Genomic DNA, 19,428 nt, shown 5'->3' with positions numbered 1-19,428 from the left:
TACATTAAAAAGGATTATATAATAATTAACACTACTAGTAATAATAAAGGTTAAAAAAATACTTTAAACTTGAATTTGTTTCTTTATTTTATAAAGTTTTGTTAATGAATTTATATATATATATATCTATATATTCTTAGTGGATTTTATTGGTAGGTAGTCCATCTAAGTCTAATTGTTTTATCAATATAGAAATTGGTATGGGTGCTTCCAAACATCTCATTTAGTACTTGTGAGAGATTGTCACACCGACATTGTCAATCTAATTGGAATTTAGCATGAAAGAGCAAAGAGACATTGTCAATCTAAATTGGATCTTCGGAGGAAAGAGCAACAGAGACAAAGTCAATCTAAATTGGAGTGTAGGAAGAAAGAGCAAAGAAACATATATAGTCAATCTAAGTTGGAATTTAGGAGGAAAGAGCAAAGAGACACATAGAACTTTGGCGGAAGAAGCAGAGGATATTAATTTGTCAATATATCATAAATATATATAATAATTTTTAATGATAAATTTATGTGATTAATATTGTCATTCTTGTCTCACTTAAAGTTCTGATAAGAAAAAAAATATATTCAATTATTGAAACAAGAATTTATTACATGAGTGAAACCTTCACCGGAAAATAAGAAAAAAAAAATGTTGTATATTATTTAGTATTAATTCAATAGAATAGCATCGATGATATGATCGAAAGCAGTTTGAATCAGAATATTTAAAAAATAGATTTAATATTAAAAAAATAAAAAGAACAAATGAGGTGGACAAGAGTTCACCACAAAAATTATGACATAAATTCAAATATGTTAATTAATAAGATTATATATAGAGGAAAAAAAACAAAAGCAAAACCGTATTAATAACTAATCAAATGTGACTCGAGAAAAAGAGAGAGCAATAGTACTACTGTGAATATTCTATGAGATGTGATTTTTATGTGCACTCAAAAACTTCTCTCAAAGTCAATGTCCATTTCAATTTGACTCATGATGGCCACATAATTAAAGCAATAGCATACAATTTAATCAACTTAATCAATCAATTGACTAAAATTACAAACATAAGATTGAGAGCATTATGAATGAATTGGTGGGTCTCCAAATTTATGAACAAAATGAAGTCATGATCAAATATAGAGTTGAAAATAATAAATTTGTGGCCATATATGCAAGAGAAAAGATCAATGCATAGATTATAAGAAGAAATAGTGAGCACATAAAATAACAATGAGTTGTGCCTTGAGATATAAAGGGAGCATTCATCCCACTATCATCAAATCATTCATTCATTCATTCACTTCTTAAATGTATCTTAATCACTCCACCACCAATAAAAATATTAAAAATCAACTTTGTCTTGTGACTCTTCTCTATTGTTATTAATTTTCATTAAAAAATTACTTATAAGAATAAAGTTATCTAGCGTCTTCACTGAACTCGAACAATTGTTCCAAATTCAATATCAAGAAACATAGTTTGGGGACTTCAATATCCACTAGCTTATCAGCTAAATGGTAATCGAATAAATGCAGAGTAATTAATAATTATATTATAGAAAAAAAATTATTATTATTTTTTTTAACCGAATCGCATAATCTTGTAATTTAATAAGTCACATTGTTTCACCCCATAAAAATTACGCGCTCAAAAACAATTTTAATATCTAAATATTACGAATCAACTACAGAACCTATTCAATAAGTGGAACAATAATGATTTTAGTCAAACTCATCTAAAAGTTTTTAGAAGTAAGCTTGTGGCTTCCCCACTTATTTTATTTATTTTTTAAATAAACAATAAGCAAGAGCATTATTAAATACCATTCTCTACATATCTAATAAAATAATGTTATTGTTAATGGTTGTTAAATTAATAACCGTCAAGTAGCATTATTCATCATTGCATTGGAAGCAAGCCTTAGCTTTTGCCAAACTCTAAAGGTTTCTTTCTTTTATATAATAACAAAAGAGGAAATAAGAACAAGAAAAGAAGTCAAGCATTCTTCTACTCATGGAGCTTAATTCCCTCTTAAAGTTCCACTTGGAACTTAAAAAAATCAAGCCTTAAAAAGATCACTTATTTTGTACCCTAGTGTGCTTCTTTTTGTTATTGTTATTTTGTTGATATATATAGTTTATCATCTCATACAACCACTTTTATATAATTTTAAAACACACTTACACACAGATACATATAAAGTTTAAGATGTGATATTTTAGTAGGTTTTGAGTTGATTGTGTTTGGATTAGTGCTATAAAATGAAGTTAGAATGAACACTTAAAGAAATGGTCCCACAGTGGCGGTTAAGCATGATACCTACTAAATCTTTGGCCAAGAATGGCCTACTAGAAATAAATTGCATAGCATTTGATTCCCATATATATATATATACATATATGTCTATCTATCAATCCATGTATGTTTATTTATTCTGCATGGAAAACGGCATCTTGTTCTCTTTGCCTTGTGACCTACATGTCTCTTGTGCGTGTGTGTGGTCCATTTGCTCGAACTTTTACTTTTAAATTGGCTTTCTAATTAATTTAGCATCATACTACTTGACCTGACTAACATTCAAGGGGCAATTTTGATGAATATATAGACCTAGAGTTTAGTTCAACAAAAATATTATAGTACTATGCAAGTATTGTAAGATACTGTAACAAACCAATTTATTCATTATTCATTATTCCCATGATGGATGGACTTTGTTTATCTCCCTTCCAGAATTGCATAACATGGAGGATTTGTTAGGTCAATTTGATTCCTATGAATCTTTTAATCACTCCATATAATATTTGGTGAAGTTAATAAATCTCTTGATGGTGATTAAGTCATTGTAATTGGTACACCGCTACACTTGTTTGTTTGTTGATGATTCTTTTGTAAAGAGGGATTTGTCGGCTTTGTAAAATAAAAATAATAATAATTAAAAAAAATTAAGAGGAATTCTATGTACATTACATTTATGGGTCAAGGTTCAATATGTTTGTTTATTTCTATTTACTCTTTATTCCTTATTTTAGATATTCGAAGAATATCAATAATCTATGATGTGTATAGATTTTTTGTTTCAGAAATTTTATTTGTATTGTCTTTAATTGATTTATTTATGTGATAAATTACTGATAATGCTTGGATGATTAATTGTAGATGTGTATCAGTGGTCATTTGAGTCAAGTTTTTGTTGATAATTTAGAATTTACATAGTTGAACTCTAGTTTAAAGTTTCAAATTCAAAATGGATCATTAGTGAGGCCCACTAATATAATCATGACTAATGATTTATGCTCAAGTACTTCTTTTTCTATCTACAAACTCACAATATCACTTGTAGATGATTTTTCTATTTTCTTTTTTTACTTAATAAAATTTATAATTTATCAAAAGTTATTTTTTCTTATTATAGATGTTAACTATTAATAGAACATTCTTATAATTAAGAAACACAAAAAAGTCATGGTATTGAAAAAATTAATAATGAAATTTATCTATAAAAACACAAGATACATAAACTAATATTTTATTAGTGAAATAATTATATTAACGTTCCAGCATGAGATTTAGTTGTGATGAGATTTTCTCAATTATACATGTGTGTGTGTTGTGTATAGAAAGAGAAAAGAAACCAGAGGAAAAATTTAAAATAAAAACATTCTGACCCAGGCCCGGCCCAACCAGTTGCTAGACTGGCCCTTTTCTTTCTTTCTTTTTTTCACTCAATAATAATAATAATAATATTTATTATTATTATTATTATTATTATTATTATTATTATTATTATGAAGAACATAAATATATTCTTGAAATTCATGTTTTGTTTCACAATGGCTACAACCTAACTCTTTAAGAAATAATTACCTTGAACAATGAACTAATAAACCAAAGAAGAATGAATACCCAATGCACTAATTTTTTTTTTTTTCAAAAGCGCTATTACTAAGGAATTGACATAAATAGAAATGCACCGGTTATAGTGATTTGCAAACCTTAAAGTAAATCCCTCTCTGTCATGCAATTCTACAAAAGAAGAAGAGTGCTTCTCATGTAGGCCTCCTGCATGGGACCTAACGCATTACGAAATGAGAGACTAATTTTTTTTTTTTTAATTTACTCTTTAAAAAAATAATTACCTTGAAAAATAAACTAATAAATCAAAGAAGAATGAACACCAAATGCACTATTTTTTTTTTTTTTTCAAAAGCGCTATTACTCAAGAACTGACATTGATAAATATGCACTAGTTATAGTGGTTTGTAAATCTCTTAGGGGCCGTTTGGTTCGCGGTAATGTAGAAAGATTACCACGTGTTACGTGATAATCTGAAAATATTATCACGTTTGGCATTACACCGATGGTAATCTTGATGGTAATATCATATTACCAACATATAAATATTACCAAAAAAGTTGGTAATCCTATTATCACCAAATTTGACGTTTATCTTGGATTACCATGGTAATCTTATAATTTTTTATATTTTAGCAAATTGATTACCATGACAAGTAAACATGTTAATGAACTATTCCCAGTAATAAGAGTTCCTAACCAAACATGATTATATCAAATTACCATAATATTCCCAACTATATAACATTCCCACTCATATTACCATGGTAATCTTTTTACGTGATAATATGTCATTACCACGAACTAAATGACCCTTTAGAGGTAAATCCCCCTATGTCATGCAATCCTATAGAGGAAGAAGAGTGCTTATGATATAAACCTCCTACATGGGACCTAACGCATTATGAAATGAGGGACTCGAACTCGAGACCCCTCAAATGAGTAACATCTAATATGAGGTGGGTATCGCAAGATGATGCTCCGTTCTAAATGCACTACATATTCTTCATTTTCATTATGCAAAATAATTTTTTTTTTTAAAAGGATGACAAGCGCCTAATCAGGGACGTACATGTGTGGGAAGCAGAGCTCAACGTTGACCCACGTACACTCACTTTGCATGAATATGTGATTCGATCTTGGATCCTCCCCGAAACGAACACCCTACGCAAGAGATCTGGTACCAATTGACCCAAAGGCCATTAGTTATGCAAAATAAATATTGCATATAAAATTATTTGAAATTAAAAAAATGAAAATGAAAAAAAAAACCTACATTTTGATCTCGATCAGGTTTAAGCATATGAAGAGTATGAACATGTTTGAAAAGTTAGGCATGCTACTTGTGTTCTTTGATGTGACCTTGGGGACTGGAAACACATGAAAAAGGAGAACAAACTACATCATATCTGTATCTACGTATATATATTCTTGCATTGGATTCTAAAAGATACAAAAAATTAAAAATAATAAAAAAAGGTTAATAAATGATAAATCTTGAAGTAGATAGGGAGTTAATTTATATAGGGCTCTAATAAACAAGAAACACCTAAACCATAATTAATTCTAATCCAAGTTTAAGGATGAAATTATATCAAATAATTAAGAGCTCTCATAATAATGTTTCTATAATGTTGATCCTTAGTAATGGAAAGTTCTTTTGACTTTGTTACAAAAGATCTTTGATATATGTCTTATGGTTAGTTAGGGTTGTCTTAGTATTCATATACATCCTGTTTATCTTTTCCATACCTTTATATATATATATATATATAATTAAGAAGTACATGTGCACATAACATGGTAGGAATTCATTGTCTCTAAATGACTCTCATTGGCTTTCCTTTTGATACATTGGCAGAGTTTATATAATCTAAATTTCTCAAATAATGTAACATGAGTTAGCTAGCAATTAAGCTAATTAATAATGTTGCATAATTATAAAAGTGAATTAATTCCATCACAAGATAATAAGAGTAGTTCTCTCTTTCTTTTAAACCACACAGCCCAAACTAAAACAGGGACTCAACAACCACCAATAAATGAGTTACAAGGATGTACAAATCCAGTCCAATCTCCTGAGTCTGAGGACCTATCAATCATTCAAAGTTAAAGCTGTTCATTTGTCTCAAAGCAGAAAGAAGAAGAAGAAGAAGAAGAAACCAAAAAAGAAAAACAAGTTGAACTGAAACCTTTTGTCACCATGCATGCATGCAAGCCAACTCAACAACTTCAACTTCCATGCATGCATGCATTCAATGCTTTGACCAGAGAGTCACAAAGAAAATAGTGCATATGAGATGTAAGCAGGATAGATGCTGAACAGCACCATGCAACCACATTAAAGAAGAAGAAGAAGAAGCAGCCAAACTTGCAAGTTCATACCTCTGCTACATTGAATTATGAACTACTAAAAAACAATACTTCAACCTCACCAAGCTGGTGTACATTAACATAGGGTCCACACACACACATACATACACACTTATCTATATATATATATATATATAAAGAGAGAGAGAGAGAGAGAGAGAAAGGAAGGTGAAGAGAAGAAGGGGTTGGGTTGTCAGCATCTAAGGAAGGGGAGAGTTGATGAATATCTGGTATGAAGGTTGGCAGAAGGGTGAGAAGATGGGGGGCCAGGAGGTTCACGTGCATGCATGGGCATGGGTGCTGTGGAGAGAGAGGATGAAGACAAGAAAGCATCTCCAATGGCATCCAATGAAGTAGTTATTATGTATTATAATTAATGTTATTATTATCACAACTACAATGAATTATTGAACTCGTTTAATTTTAGCTTTTTACCAAGCTTGTTTTCAGTATTAATTTAACTCCTCAAAATGGAACCATGCATTCATTTTGACTACTGCTTCTATTGCATGCATATGTATTTATGTGCCTGTGTGCATAAATGGTTCATTTAAGTGTTCTTACTATATTTGTTTTGTAATTTTTAGTAATCATGTTGCATTGGTTTTGATTGTGATATTGTATCATGAGAAATCATTTTTTTTTAATTTTTTTTGTTATTTGTGCGTTGAACTGAATGAGATTTTCAAATAAAATGTTATTGTTTGAGATATATAGTTTATGTATATATATATATATATATATTCCAGGATTTGATAAAGCAAATTAATGATGTTAACGTCTGGTCCAGTTGAAAGACAACCCTAACTTTGCTTTAAAACAACAGACACCATCATCAAATCATACCCTGTGATCAATCAATAAGCTAGCCTTGCACATAAAGCAATTAAATCTATATTTATTATTTACCACCCAAAAAAAATTTTCCCCTTATTCTGCTTATGATGGTTACATCAATTGATAATGTGTCCTTTTGAACTTCTAAATATTATTATTTCAATCTATTTCATTTTCAACAATAATTAAACATTTTTTTCCAAAATTTTGTAAAATAAGAACAATAAAATATAACATCCGAACAACACTAAATATGAAAGAAAGACCACATGATCCAACCAGGAATGAAAGTAAAGTTAAACCTAAAGTAAATAACAGATAAACAAAAAATACTATATTCAAGAAATAACATTGACATGATCGAGTGTGATGGCTCACAACAAACTCAAGACACTCATAATGTAAAGAAAAAGAAAAGAAAAGAATTGAAGAAGATGTGCACAGATGAATAGATAGATGGATGCAGAGAAAAACAGAGCATGTTATTGAGTAAAGAGAGAGTGAGGAACTTAGAAAAAGCATTATCAGTTTAAGGTCATATTCCTTTTGCTTTATTTAAGTCTCTATTGCTTTTCTAAAAAGCAAAGCAAACGAAGCAAAGCAAAGCAAAGGCTTGTGCTAATTAAGGCTGTGCCTAATTATTAGGTCATATGCTCTTCTTTCTCTTTTTCTTTTTCTTTATTTTGTTTTGAGACCTGCCTTGCTAATAGTAACTTGGTAATAAGTCTTTTTCTTTGTGTATCTCTATCTCTCACTTTCAGGGTTGGGCATGGTTGTCTCCACTTTCTAGGCAACCATGCAATGAGTTTTGGGAGAATGATCCATGTTTTCTTTGTCTTGGATTTTGGACTTTGCACTCTCTCTCTCTTTCACTCACTCACTCTCTTTGTGCTTGGAATCAGAGAAAGGAACACACACAAGAAATAATTAAAACAAGATTGTCAAAGATGAAATGGAAGGGTTTGTTATTTATCTTGTGCATTGTCTTTGTTCTTTTTGTTCTTTTTCTTAATTGTATCATGTTATTAATGTTTTTTTTTTTTTTTATAAAATGACGTGAGTTTGATACATAGTTTTGTGGGTGATTAAGATGTCTAACTTACAAATATTGTTTCTATTATATGTTTATTATCTGTGTGTATTAAGTTTCAGACTGAAAAAAAAATAAATTGAAGGACCAGAATACACAATCAAACGAAGCTTTTATTTGTTTTTTTCGATTCATTCAATAATGATTTAAGTAAAACAATGACATCTAATACCAAAAACCATCTAAAGTAATTATTATTTTTGCACACTATAATGCTATCAATTACGAATAATTCATAGAAAGCAATTGTTTCGTAAATGTCAAAAATATCTTTCGTTTATGATATATCTATTTTTTTTAGGGATCTAATTTCAATATTAATGGTTTTTTAATAACTTGGTTGTTTTGTTGGTATGATATATTTTAATTGATCATGTACAACCATTTTTTTTATTATTTATTTCCTAAAATAACGTGATTTATTATTATTATTTTTAAAACATGGGTCCATATATCAATACATATACGGGCACAAATTTATGAAACTCCAAGTAGCTGAAGATTAGAATTTACATATATATATATATATATATAACAATAAGGTCGCATATTAAAGTAACAGCAAAGAATTAAATTATTTGTTTAATAGGTAGGATATATTATTTATTTCCAATTGAAATTGGTGGGTCAAAGGTTTAATTATAGTTAATTCATATAGTCCAATATTTTGATCAGTGTTTTATTGTATTTTGACTTTTTTTTTTTGCATATAATTTAACTAGTAAATGTTAAAAATTGAAAATAATGAGACTTCTTGATTAATTATATAAAGCAACAAAGAACATAAACTCTAACTAAATTGAGATATATGCTAATTATTCCATATATAAGTAAACAAGCTACATTTATCTAATTATATAAATTTTGGATATTGCTAAAATATAATATATTTTTTATTGATCAATTTATAGTGGCACAGTAATAATAATAATAATAATAATAATAATAATAATAATAATAATAATAATAATAAAGGTTTAATACCCGACTTGGTCTCTCTACTTTTCTCTCTTTTTGCTTTTGATCCTTTTACTCATAAATGTGCTCGACTAATCTCTCTACTTTTAAAAATGGGTCTATTTAATCTCTTTTACTCTAAAATAGGTCAAATAGTAGTTGTATTTTTCAAGAGTAGAGAGATGAATTAGTTGTATTCTTAAGAATAGAGGGACTAGATAGGAAGAGATTAAGGGTAGAGAGACATATGTTGGGCCATTTTTAAGGGTAAAGGGTTTAATTAGACGTATTTTTTGAGTAAAGAGACCAAAAAAGAGATAGAGGAAAATTCCAGTAATATACCTTCAAAAAAATATTTTTTAATAAAGCAGTACAATAAAATGGTGATAAAGAAGCACAAAAATATCTAAACTTTTTTATTAAATCTTAATCCACATTATCGTTGGTTCACCAACTAAAGCCATTGGATCAAAATACCAAACGGTCAAGATCAAAGAACCAACAATAATTTCACGCAAGGACATAAAAGTAAATATAGAAAATATCAAGGTCTGCAACGTAAAACGTGAATCCAAACAAAAGGCACGCATTGAATGACGTAGTTATTGCGGTTACGGAATTCGGGTGCGTTCATCTGACACTGAGTTTACCTTCACGCCCTTCTCATTACTATTTATAATAAACAAATCTCACCACCCTTACACTCACCGCGAGTGACCACATGCTACGTGCCAATTTACTAAAATGGTTTAAAAAAAAAAAATTATGATGGTGTAAAATATTCATTTTTACTGAAAAGCAGTGCAAGAATTACAAAAAAAATTTAAAAAAAAGGTGGCTAAATAAAGGGGCAAAAGGAAGAAGCCCAGAGATTGTTTATGGCTTTGGAGAAGCTCCCCTGCTCCTCTCCTCTGTTTCTCTCTGTTGCTCTGTTACTCTTTATCTTTCTCTGATGGATTCCATTTGTTATCTGGAGAAGTGCTTGAGAGGAAACTAAGATTTGGTTTTCTTAGTTTTGTTTTTCAGAGTTGTTGGAGTTTGCTTTGTGTTGTGTGTTTTAGCTGGAAGGATGTCTGGCAAGGAAGAGTTTCTGAAGATTCAGGTGGTGTTCATGGCTTTCTCTCTGTCTCTTTCTTTCTTTTTGATATTTTGAGTTCTCTTTGCCTTTGCTTGCTTTGAACTCAAGTTCTTGTAGCTTTCTTTTGTTTTAAGTTTTTTTTTTTTTTTAATAAAAAAGTTTTGTGTTTCTTCACATTTGAAGTAACAAGTTTGAATCTTTGTGTTCTCTTGTTTGTGTTTGTGTTTTTTATTTTTATTTTATTTCTTGTGGAACAGACTTGTGTTCTTAAGGTGAATATTCACTGTGATGGATGCAAGCAGAAGGTGAAGAAGTTGCTGCAAAAGATTGATGGTATTTGCTTCTGTTAATCTTTTGGAAAATATCTTGTTTTGCTGTTTTGTTTTCTGACTAATTTCTCCAGACAGCATCTCAGTCATGAGAGATGACATATCTCTCTGGGTGGTCTGTTTTCTTTTGTTCTTTTCCTGTGTCTTCTTGTTCCATTATCTTTCTCTCTGTTTCTCTTTATCTTTATCTATGCATGTTCTTTAAGCCAATGAAAAGAAAGATAAAGTGAATGGAATGGTTGTGTGGTGGTTTCAGGGGTATACACAACCTCCATAGATGCAGAACAGGGGAAGGTGATAGTCTCAGGGAATGTGGATCCTGCCACTTTAATCAAAAAGCTTGGCAAAGCTGGCAAGCATGCAGAGCTTTGGGCTTCCTCTAAGGGTGGCAACAATCCCCACTTCATCCTCAATAATCAGTTCCAGAAGCTCCAACTTGACAATAATGGCAAGGGTCCTCAGAAAGACCATGGAAAACCACAGAAAGGTGGTGGTAATGGTGGCAAAGATCAAAAGGTAGGACAACAACTTCCACAACTTGACCAGCAAAAGCAGCAGCTTCTACTGCAACAGTTGAAAGGGTTCAAAGATGTGAAGCTTCCTAATCTCAAAGACCTTAAGTTGCCTTTTGGCAAGGATCCTAAGGCTGTTAAGTTTAATATGCCAGCAGATGATGAGGGGAGTGACTACGATGAGTTCGATGATGATGATTATGATGATGAAGATGACTTTGATGATCTTGACGGTCTTGATGAACTTGAGGAGGACCTCAAGGCTGGCAAGATGATGAAACCTCCTGGTGGTGGTGGTGGTGGTGGTGGTGGTCATCAGTTTCAGGGAAATCCAATGGGAAATGACAAGAAGGGGAATGGAGCAAATGGCAAGAAAGGTGATGCTGCTCAGCCTCAGAACAAGAATGATGGGAAGAAGAATGGAAATGGAAATGTAAATGGCAATGGAAACCAGAACAAGAATGGAGGGAATGGTAGTGCTAATAATAATAAAGGCAATCAAAACAATAACAACAACAACAATGGTGGCAAGAAGGGAGGTGGTAACAATGGTGGTGGTGGTGGTGGGAACCAACATCCAAACATGATGATGATGAACCAAATGGGGAATCATCACTTGGGAGCCGCTGCTGCTGTGCAAGGCCTTCCGGCCAACGCCGTGCCACCGGGGTACTTACAAGGGGGAATGTTAGGTGGTGCACCACCGGAGGTGATCGCGGCCGCTAATCCGTATCAACAACAACAATACATGGCTGCAATAATGCAACAAAGAATGATGAATGGCGGTGCCGGAGGTTATGATCCTCGGATGTATCCTCCGATGAGTTATGGCAGACCAATGCCGCCGCCTCCCGGCATGGCTTACATGGGGCCACCACCACCACCTCCCGGTGAGCCTTACACTCACTTCTTCAGTGATGAGAACACAAACAGCTGCTCTATAATGTGATACTTTTGCATGGCATTGCTTCTTGTTTGTGTTCACAAATACCAGAGAAGCAATTCAACAAGCAAAAGAATGACTACTGCTTGCATAGCATATACATGAACAATGAATGAATGGGTTTTAGTTTTTCTTTTTCTCTTCATTTCAAGAAGAGTTTTTTTTTTTTTTGGCTTGAAGGTGGAGTAATTAGGCAAAACTATAATTATGTTTTCTACTATAGTTTTCTTCCTGAGTTGTAATGGAAGCTGGAGAGGATCTTTCTAGCTTTCAAGGTCTTGTGTCAATATATGTTTCATAAGTTGGGGTAAGAAAAAAAAACAAGAAGTTGATGATAATGATGATAATAATAAGTAGCATTATATCTGATGAATTTTTGGCTTGTTTGTTTCTGAATTTTAGTGTAAAAATAAATGGGGTTTAAATTGATTTGATTGGTAAGTATGGATTCATCTTTTGGAATGATTTGTACTGCTGTGTTTGGTGGTGGTGGTGAATGAATGAATTGCATGGATAATGAAGAGAATGAGAAACTGATTCCCGGGTTTTCTTGCTTGTTTTTGGGGGTGGTCAGTGGGTGGGGGGTTTTCAGTCCCTGTCTTCATTTTCATTCATGTGTGCTTTATGACCAAACTAAACTTTATTGGTTAAACTTGGTTTAGATTTTTAAATCTCCTGATAATTTTTATTTAATATCAAGAAAAAAAACCTAATAAAGATAATTAAAATACTCACATAATTCTTGTTATTTATAATGATTTTATCTTTGCTTGCTGTTTAAAATGATCATAATAAAAAATAAGTAATAAAAATAAAAATAATAATAATTATTATTATTAAAAAAAAGGTTTGGGGAAGAACAGGGTGGCAGAAAGTGAGTTGGGGTTGGGCTTGGTTGGACAGTGAAAATGGGCCCCAGTCTTGACGGTCCGGACCTGAATCACATGGCAGGCATCTTGGGATGCGTTTTGTTTCATTATAGATATATATATATATATTTATTTATTTAAAAAAATAATAATAAATATATATATATAAATATAATATGAAGTCTATGAAAACTCTAAACCCTAGCTTGCTCTCTCTCTCTCTCTCTCTCTCTCTCTCTCTCTCTCTCTCTCATTGTGTTGGAAATGGGTTCATTCTGGGGGTTCTCAAACCCCCATGCCATTGCCACTCATCACTAGTTATGCTTTTTGTTTTTTTAAATAACATATTTATAGACCTTTTTACATTTTCAACCATGGGAAACTACTCATATATACTAATATTTGTTAAATCATTTAAGCTTTTTTTACGAATTTTATACAATATTAATTTTACAGTATGTATAAATAATTATTAGTAAAAAATCATCGGTAATCCAATAGTAACTTATCACAAAATATGAAAAAAAAAAATTTGAAATTTTTTTCATATATTGTTAATGTACTATATGCTAGGACAGAGTACTATCTACCAATATTGTTTATTGGTCATGAATTTTTTTCACTGAAAAAATAATATTCTCTCCATTATAATTATAATGTAAGAAATATTTATCATTAAGTAAATGATAAACCATTATAACTAATATATTTTCATGCTTGCCTGCCATTTTAATTGTTAATAATGTTTTTAATTTTTATAAAAAATAAAATAAAAACTGGCATAGTAGGATGATAGCTTCTCTTATGTAGATTATGTTCGTTTTTTTACGCACAACGCACACATAATTTAAATTTAAATCAAATATTTTAACTAAAAAAATCAGAGTTAAGTTTTAATTTATCTTTTTTAAATGTTTATAAATCACCAATTTACACGTAATATAGAACTTTCACGTAAATAAATGAATAAATAAAACATTAATGAGAAGTAGGCTAATTATGAAGATCACATGATAATGAAGGTGGCAACCAAGAGCAATAAAGAGCCTTTATTTTTATTCTTAAATTAATTAATTAAAAATTTAATTTAAATAAAAACAAACCCCTCAAAAAAAATTCCGTACCATGGGTTCCCACGCCTCCCGGACTCACCCACTTCCAAACCTTCCAACATGGTCCTTGTTTCCCACCCCACTAGACAATATATAATATAATTTACACATAGTATATATATATATATATACATGCTTAAAAAAAACATTATTTAGGTGAACAAAATTATAGAAATTTCATTTATCTACTATGCCAACAAAAAGAGTGGATGAAGCGATGTATATATTTAATATCTACGAAAATATCTTGTCTTATGCATATACCATTTAGATTTGAATATGCATTTCTTAAAAAAATAAAATAAAATAAGTATAAAGTAACAAATCTTTTTTTCTAATAAAAATAAATTATCATCTTGGAATTTATAAATAATTTGAAAATTTTTAATATGTGAAAATGGCACTGCATTGAGAGTGATATGAGCAAGAGCTATCTCCACCATCATGAACAATGAATCCCATTAATATTCACAGTGGCAAGCACTTTTATATATTTATATAAATATGGTGGAGTTGTCAATTGGGTCCATTAATTATTTATGATAGGAAAATAGACATCAACTTTATATTTATCAAGCCAGAGTGTGCCTTTTCTTTCTCATTCTGCTTTTTTATTAAGTCCACCACTCACTTATCATTATCTCAATGCTTTAACCCTTCTAATTCTTCTTCTTTAAAGTGTTTTAGTTTGGCCTCTTTAGTGGTTCACTCCCCCCACCATTCATATATAAATCCCACCAACTTCTAATCAATATCCCACCATGATTGTATATATATATAAAGTTTTTATCTATTTATCTCTTATGTTATTCTATAGTATTTAGATGTTACAACTGAATTTTTAATTAACACTCACATGATAGACTGGCTCAATGAGTCATTTTAATATTAAGCTTGGAATTATCCACACCACAGTGATTTTACAGTGGAATTGATCTTAGTGTTTATCTTATTTGAAGTATATGTATCACTTTGTTAAAAGAACTTATGGAGGATTGACAAGGAGGCAATTGTTTATTAGATTTCATTTAATTTTTATATATATTATAATGCCATTCATAAAGTTGATCTTCTATCCATGTGAAGATATATATTTAATATTTCCATTAGTCAAACAATTGCAAGAAGCTCATTTGTGATCCAAAGTGAACACTTAATTTTATACATTTCATTTGAACTTTTTTCGTTGAGCCATGTTTCTTTTAGATCTTGCATCAAATCGTCAATAATTCACATAAATTATTGCTGTTAGGCATGATATTTTTATGTTGTTCATAATTATTAGAGGACCCATAAACTAGATAATCATCATAATTTGAAGATTATATAGAAAAAATGATTCATTTCATAATAATGGTTTAATTAATAATTCTATATTGATAGATACCCAAGCCTTTGTCCTTATCTCTGTTTTATATAATCATTAAATATTATTTTTTTTCATAAAATTGAATTTATTGAGAATGATTTAAAAAGTTATATTTCAGTTTAATAATGGGAAAACTCATAATTGATTTAGTGTGTGTTAAGATTATTGATAACACAAACAGAAGATGTTTAATAACTTTTTGAGCAATTATAGAGATGATACTTTTAATAATTTTTATAGGATATATATATATAAAGGTTGCCTAGTCTAACGTCTTTAGAATCAAAATGTACATAAATTCTTGTGGATTGTTAGAAAATCCAACGGTTTTGAGATATGAATAAACATTAGTTACTGATTTTATAAATACTAGCACAATGAAAAATGTGCACACAGTATCCTGATATGATTTTTTTTATTTTTTATTTTTTATAAAGTCGACAAGCAACTAAACAAAGAACAAGCGGGCCAGTTATGGTGGCTTGAATGACCTCAAGAGAATAATCTCTTTGCCATGCAACCCTGGAGGGGAGAATGAGAGATAATCCTCACACAGAACTCCCACAGGAGACCCTAAATATGAATTGTATGCTGAGAGGTTCAAACTCGAGATCTCTCACTTACAACCATGGATAGTTACCATTAGGCTAGCCCAAGGTCCCTTCTAATATGAATCATTCTATCATTTTTAACACAATATAGCTAAATAAATCACAACCACTTAATACTATTTCTATAAGCACATAATAGCTAAATAAATCACAACCACTTAATACTATTTCTAAAAGCACTTACTATAAAAAAAAATAAAAAAATAAAAAAATAAAAAAAAAAACACCAAAATCAACCAATGCCACAGACTGTTACCAATTGCATACATCTGCGGACGTCCACGGAAATTTTTTCATATATATATATATATATGACCCGCACACCCTTATCTAATCATATGGGATTTTGGATTAAAACATATACCCACATTGGTTATGGTAGAATTTCAACTCACAATATTTGAAAGTCTAACAACACACATTTTACAGTGTGCCTAGTATCACTAGATTAGTGACACTTTGATTTATAGGGTATAATAACCAATGTCGTTATAGGAATGCCAAAAACTTGTGTATTGAAATGCTTTTGACTTGAAAATAAAAACAAGAATAAGAATAAGAATAAAAATAAAAGAGGATCAAGGTTTTTTAAAGTCCATTTCAACTCGTCATGAATCATGTTAATCTTGTATTTACGGCATTATACTTTTATTTAATGTTACTCATTAAAAAGAAGTTTTTTAATTATTGGAAAACGCACAACCATATATAACATTAAGCGCGGTAATTCAAGAAAAAAAAATCAAAAAATGAATTAGGAAGCATAAATATCAACTTGTAGTTTTTATATGCTTGTATTTTTTTTTTTCCACTTATATTGAAAGACAAAAAACAATCAAATAGAATCAACAGATTTAATTTATTGACATTAAATTGTCTACATACAATATTTATTTTTAGAAAGATTTAAGATCAAACCATGCAAGGTGAGTGCACAAATATTAGTAATTTTTTGGGGTTATGCTCCACACTTATGTACATTCTTAATTTTACTCAAATAAAACACTTGTTACCTATTTGTTCAAAAATAAAAATCTAACAAAAAAAAATAAAACAAAGTTAGAAATAGAACTTATTGGTTATATTTCATTCCCAAGTCTTGATGTTTTTATAAAGAAATTTACCAAATATTTTTTAAAAGATAATGAGCTCTAATTCAGAGTGGAACATGTTTTTCAAAACACACCATAGAAAATAAATAAATAAATAAAGGAAAACGCCAATCAAGCTTCATGTTTCAATCATTTTCTATGCCTTCAAATCAGTTCCCCACTTCCCCCCTAATTTTTGCCACATTTTTTAATATATTTATATGATTTGGTTCATTGTTAAATAATATTTGATATATATAAGTAATATATTCTTCATTTTCTGTTTTTCTTAAATACATTATACATGTTGATTTTTAGGAGAAAAAGAAAATATAAAAATCAAATTTGGAGAGCAACACATATAGGAAAGCAGGAAATGGACGGCCAGCCTCTTAAAGGCCTAAAGGCCCATGGGTTTTACAGGGAAATGGGCTTACTACTTATGACATGACGTTCACTAACTTTACATGAAAATATTATTCAATTTAAATAAAATCATTCAAGTCTGGTATGTTTCCACTGGTGAGGAATCGAAGACAAATGGTATCAACGATTATGGCCGAGCTAGAGATAGAGCTTTTTTTAAATGTGAGAGAATGATCTGTTGGGGTGGCCCAAAAATTTGAGGCCCCAATTAATTAATGAAGTTGGCCATCCCATTTGAAAGAAATAAAAACACTATGTCAATAAATGGTAAGGCAAGGGTAAAAAGTAATTTCAAAGTAACAGTATTATTTTAATCATCTCTCATTCCTGTGGCATATAATGGTTATGTGTGATTTATTGTAGCTGAATTGGGGGAAAGAATGAGTTCGACGAGATGAAGAAGAAGCTCGGGTTTGAAGTTGGCAAGAGATCTGGACAACATTAAGTTCCGGATTTCATCTACACTTTGGCAGTACATCCTTGCAAGTGTATCTTTAAATTATTCACGTATTTGATTTCTGTTTTGTTTTTCTTTGAAGTCATGGTTTCCATCTTGTGTGGGATGTGAGATGATGAATGTGCGTATTGTTGTGAATATCCTCCATTACATATCCAAGTCATTGTGCTTGTATGTCTCTAGTCCGTTATAGAGAGAAATCTTTCTAAAACCATTATTCTTATAGTGGATGCATTTTAAGTGACTCTAATAAATCCTGTGGTTTTTCCCGATTTGAAGGGTTTCCAAGTTTAAATCAGTATTTTGTTTTGATTCATTACATTTGTTGTTATTAGAGATCGTTATCTCATTTTAGATCAAAAAAAGAGGTTAGGATCGTATTTACAAAAATTGTATTCTAACCTAAAGGGTCATACATCCTTATAGAGATTGCATAAGATTAGTAGAAAGCTTTGCGGCCCGTATAGAAGTCGTATAAGATTGGCACAAAAGTTTACAGATTCCTTGCGGCCCACATAAAACCTGCGTAAAATCGCCAAAAAACCTTGTGGGCAGATTACTCTCTGACCGCATGCACAAATATAAATAATAATACTGTTATAATATCATGATTAGTGCTAAAGTATATGATATTTTTCACTATTGCATGAACTGACAAGATCTCATTAAAATTTGAGAAGCGGAGAGGATGTGTCACAGGCATCCACATCATTCGGCACATCAATTTAACCTAATATAGCAGCTTAAATAACATTTTTTTTTTTCAATGGTGAAAGTTCTGCCTAAATTTCACTTTGGCCGCGGGAAAAGTAATGTCTTCTTAAATTTTTTAAAAAATTAAATTTACATAAATCAATTTAAAATTGTTATATTTAAAAAATAAAAGAAAGTCTGGGCTTCACGCACAAACTCAATGCGCCACAGCATCTCCTTGATCAATAATAAATGTTTGTTCTCCAAACATGGAAGCTAATTATTCAAACGAAAGCTATTAATTAATTAATTAACTAAGAGATTTTTTCTTTAATGAGTTGCGTGCACGTAGCGGCATCCTTATCCAGCTGTCACCCTCGCTTCAAATCACATATCTCATTCAGATCACAAGTCTTTCTCATTAATCAACCTAATTAATTATATTGCTGACATTTCATGCATTAACTTATATTATTACGTGCTCTCCTTCCACTCACCAGTTCATTCACACTATATATATATATATATATTAAAAAAAATAACAATCATTTGAGCTAAAATCACTCGTGAGTTAATTCTAAACTATATATAAGACTTATTTTTAATATAATTAATTATTTAATTAAATAATATATTTTTTTTAAATTTATGTAAATGTATAGTATTATTTGAAACTCAAACTCAAACTTTTGTCAAAAAGATAAATCATCACGTGCTCTCTTCCTCTCTTCTTTATCTAATCTTTTTTCCCCTCGGTATATATTAATATTCCCCTCTTTCTTATGTTTATTTATTTATTAATAATCTTTTCCATACCCACAATATCTCACAA

General features: G+C 30.4%; 1 protein-coding gene across 1 annotated transcript; it reads left to right on the top strand.

The window, feature by feature from the left end:
- Positions 1-9,953: 9,953 nt before the first annotated feature.
- LOC120250181 (heavy metal-associated isoprenylated plant protein 32-like) lies at positions 9,954-12,338 on the top strand. Its single transcript, XM_039258970.1, has 3 exons — positions 9,954-10,208; positions 10,442-10,517; positions 10,770-12,338. The coding sequence occupies exons 1-3, from the start codon at positions 10,176-10,178 to the stop codon at positions 11,972-11,974; spliced, it is 1,314 nt and encodes a 437-aa protein (XP_039114904.1). The 5' UTR covers positions 9,954-10,175; the 3' UTR covers positions 11,975-12,338.
- Positions 12,339-19,428: the final 7,090 nt, after the last annotated feature.

Source organism: Dioscorea cayenensis, chromosome 19, assembly GCF_009730915.1.
Source record: "Dioscorea cayenensis subsp. rotundata cultivar TDr96_F1 chromosome 19, TDr96_F1_v2_PseudoChromosome.rev07_lg8_w22 25.fasta, whole genome shotgun sequence".
Lineage (NCBI taxonomy): Eukaryota > Viridiplantae > Streptophyta > Magnoliopsida > Dioscoreales > Dioscoreaceae > Dioscorea > Dioscorea cayenensis.
This window is presented reverse-complemented; position numbering and strand designations above follow the sequence as displayed.

Coding starts and splice junctions, on each gene's coding strand:
- LOC120250181 (XM_039258970.1), top strand. CDS start 10,176: ATGTCTGGCAAGGAAGAGTTTCTGAAGATTCAG. Junction 10,209..10,441: donor AAGAGTTTCTGAAGATTCAG/GTGGTGTTCATG, acceptor CTTGTGGAACAG/ACTTGTGTTCTTAAGGTGAA. Junction 10,518..10,769: donor GTTGCTGCAAAAGATTGATG/GTATTTGCTTCT, acceptor TGGTGGTTTCAG/GGGTATACACAACCTCCATA.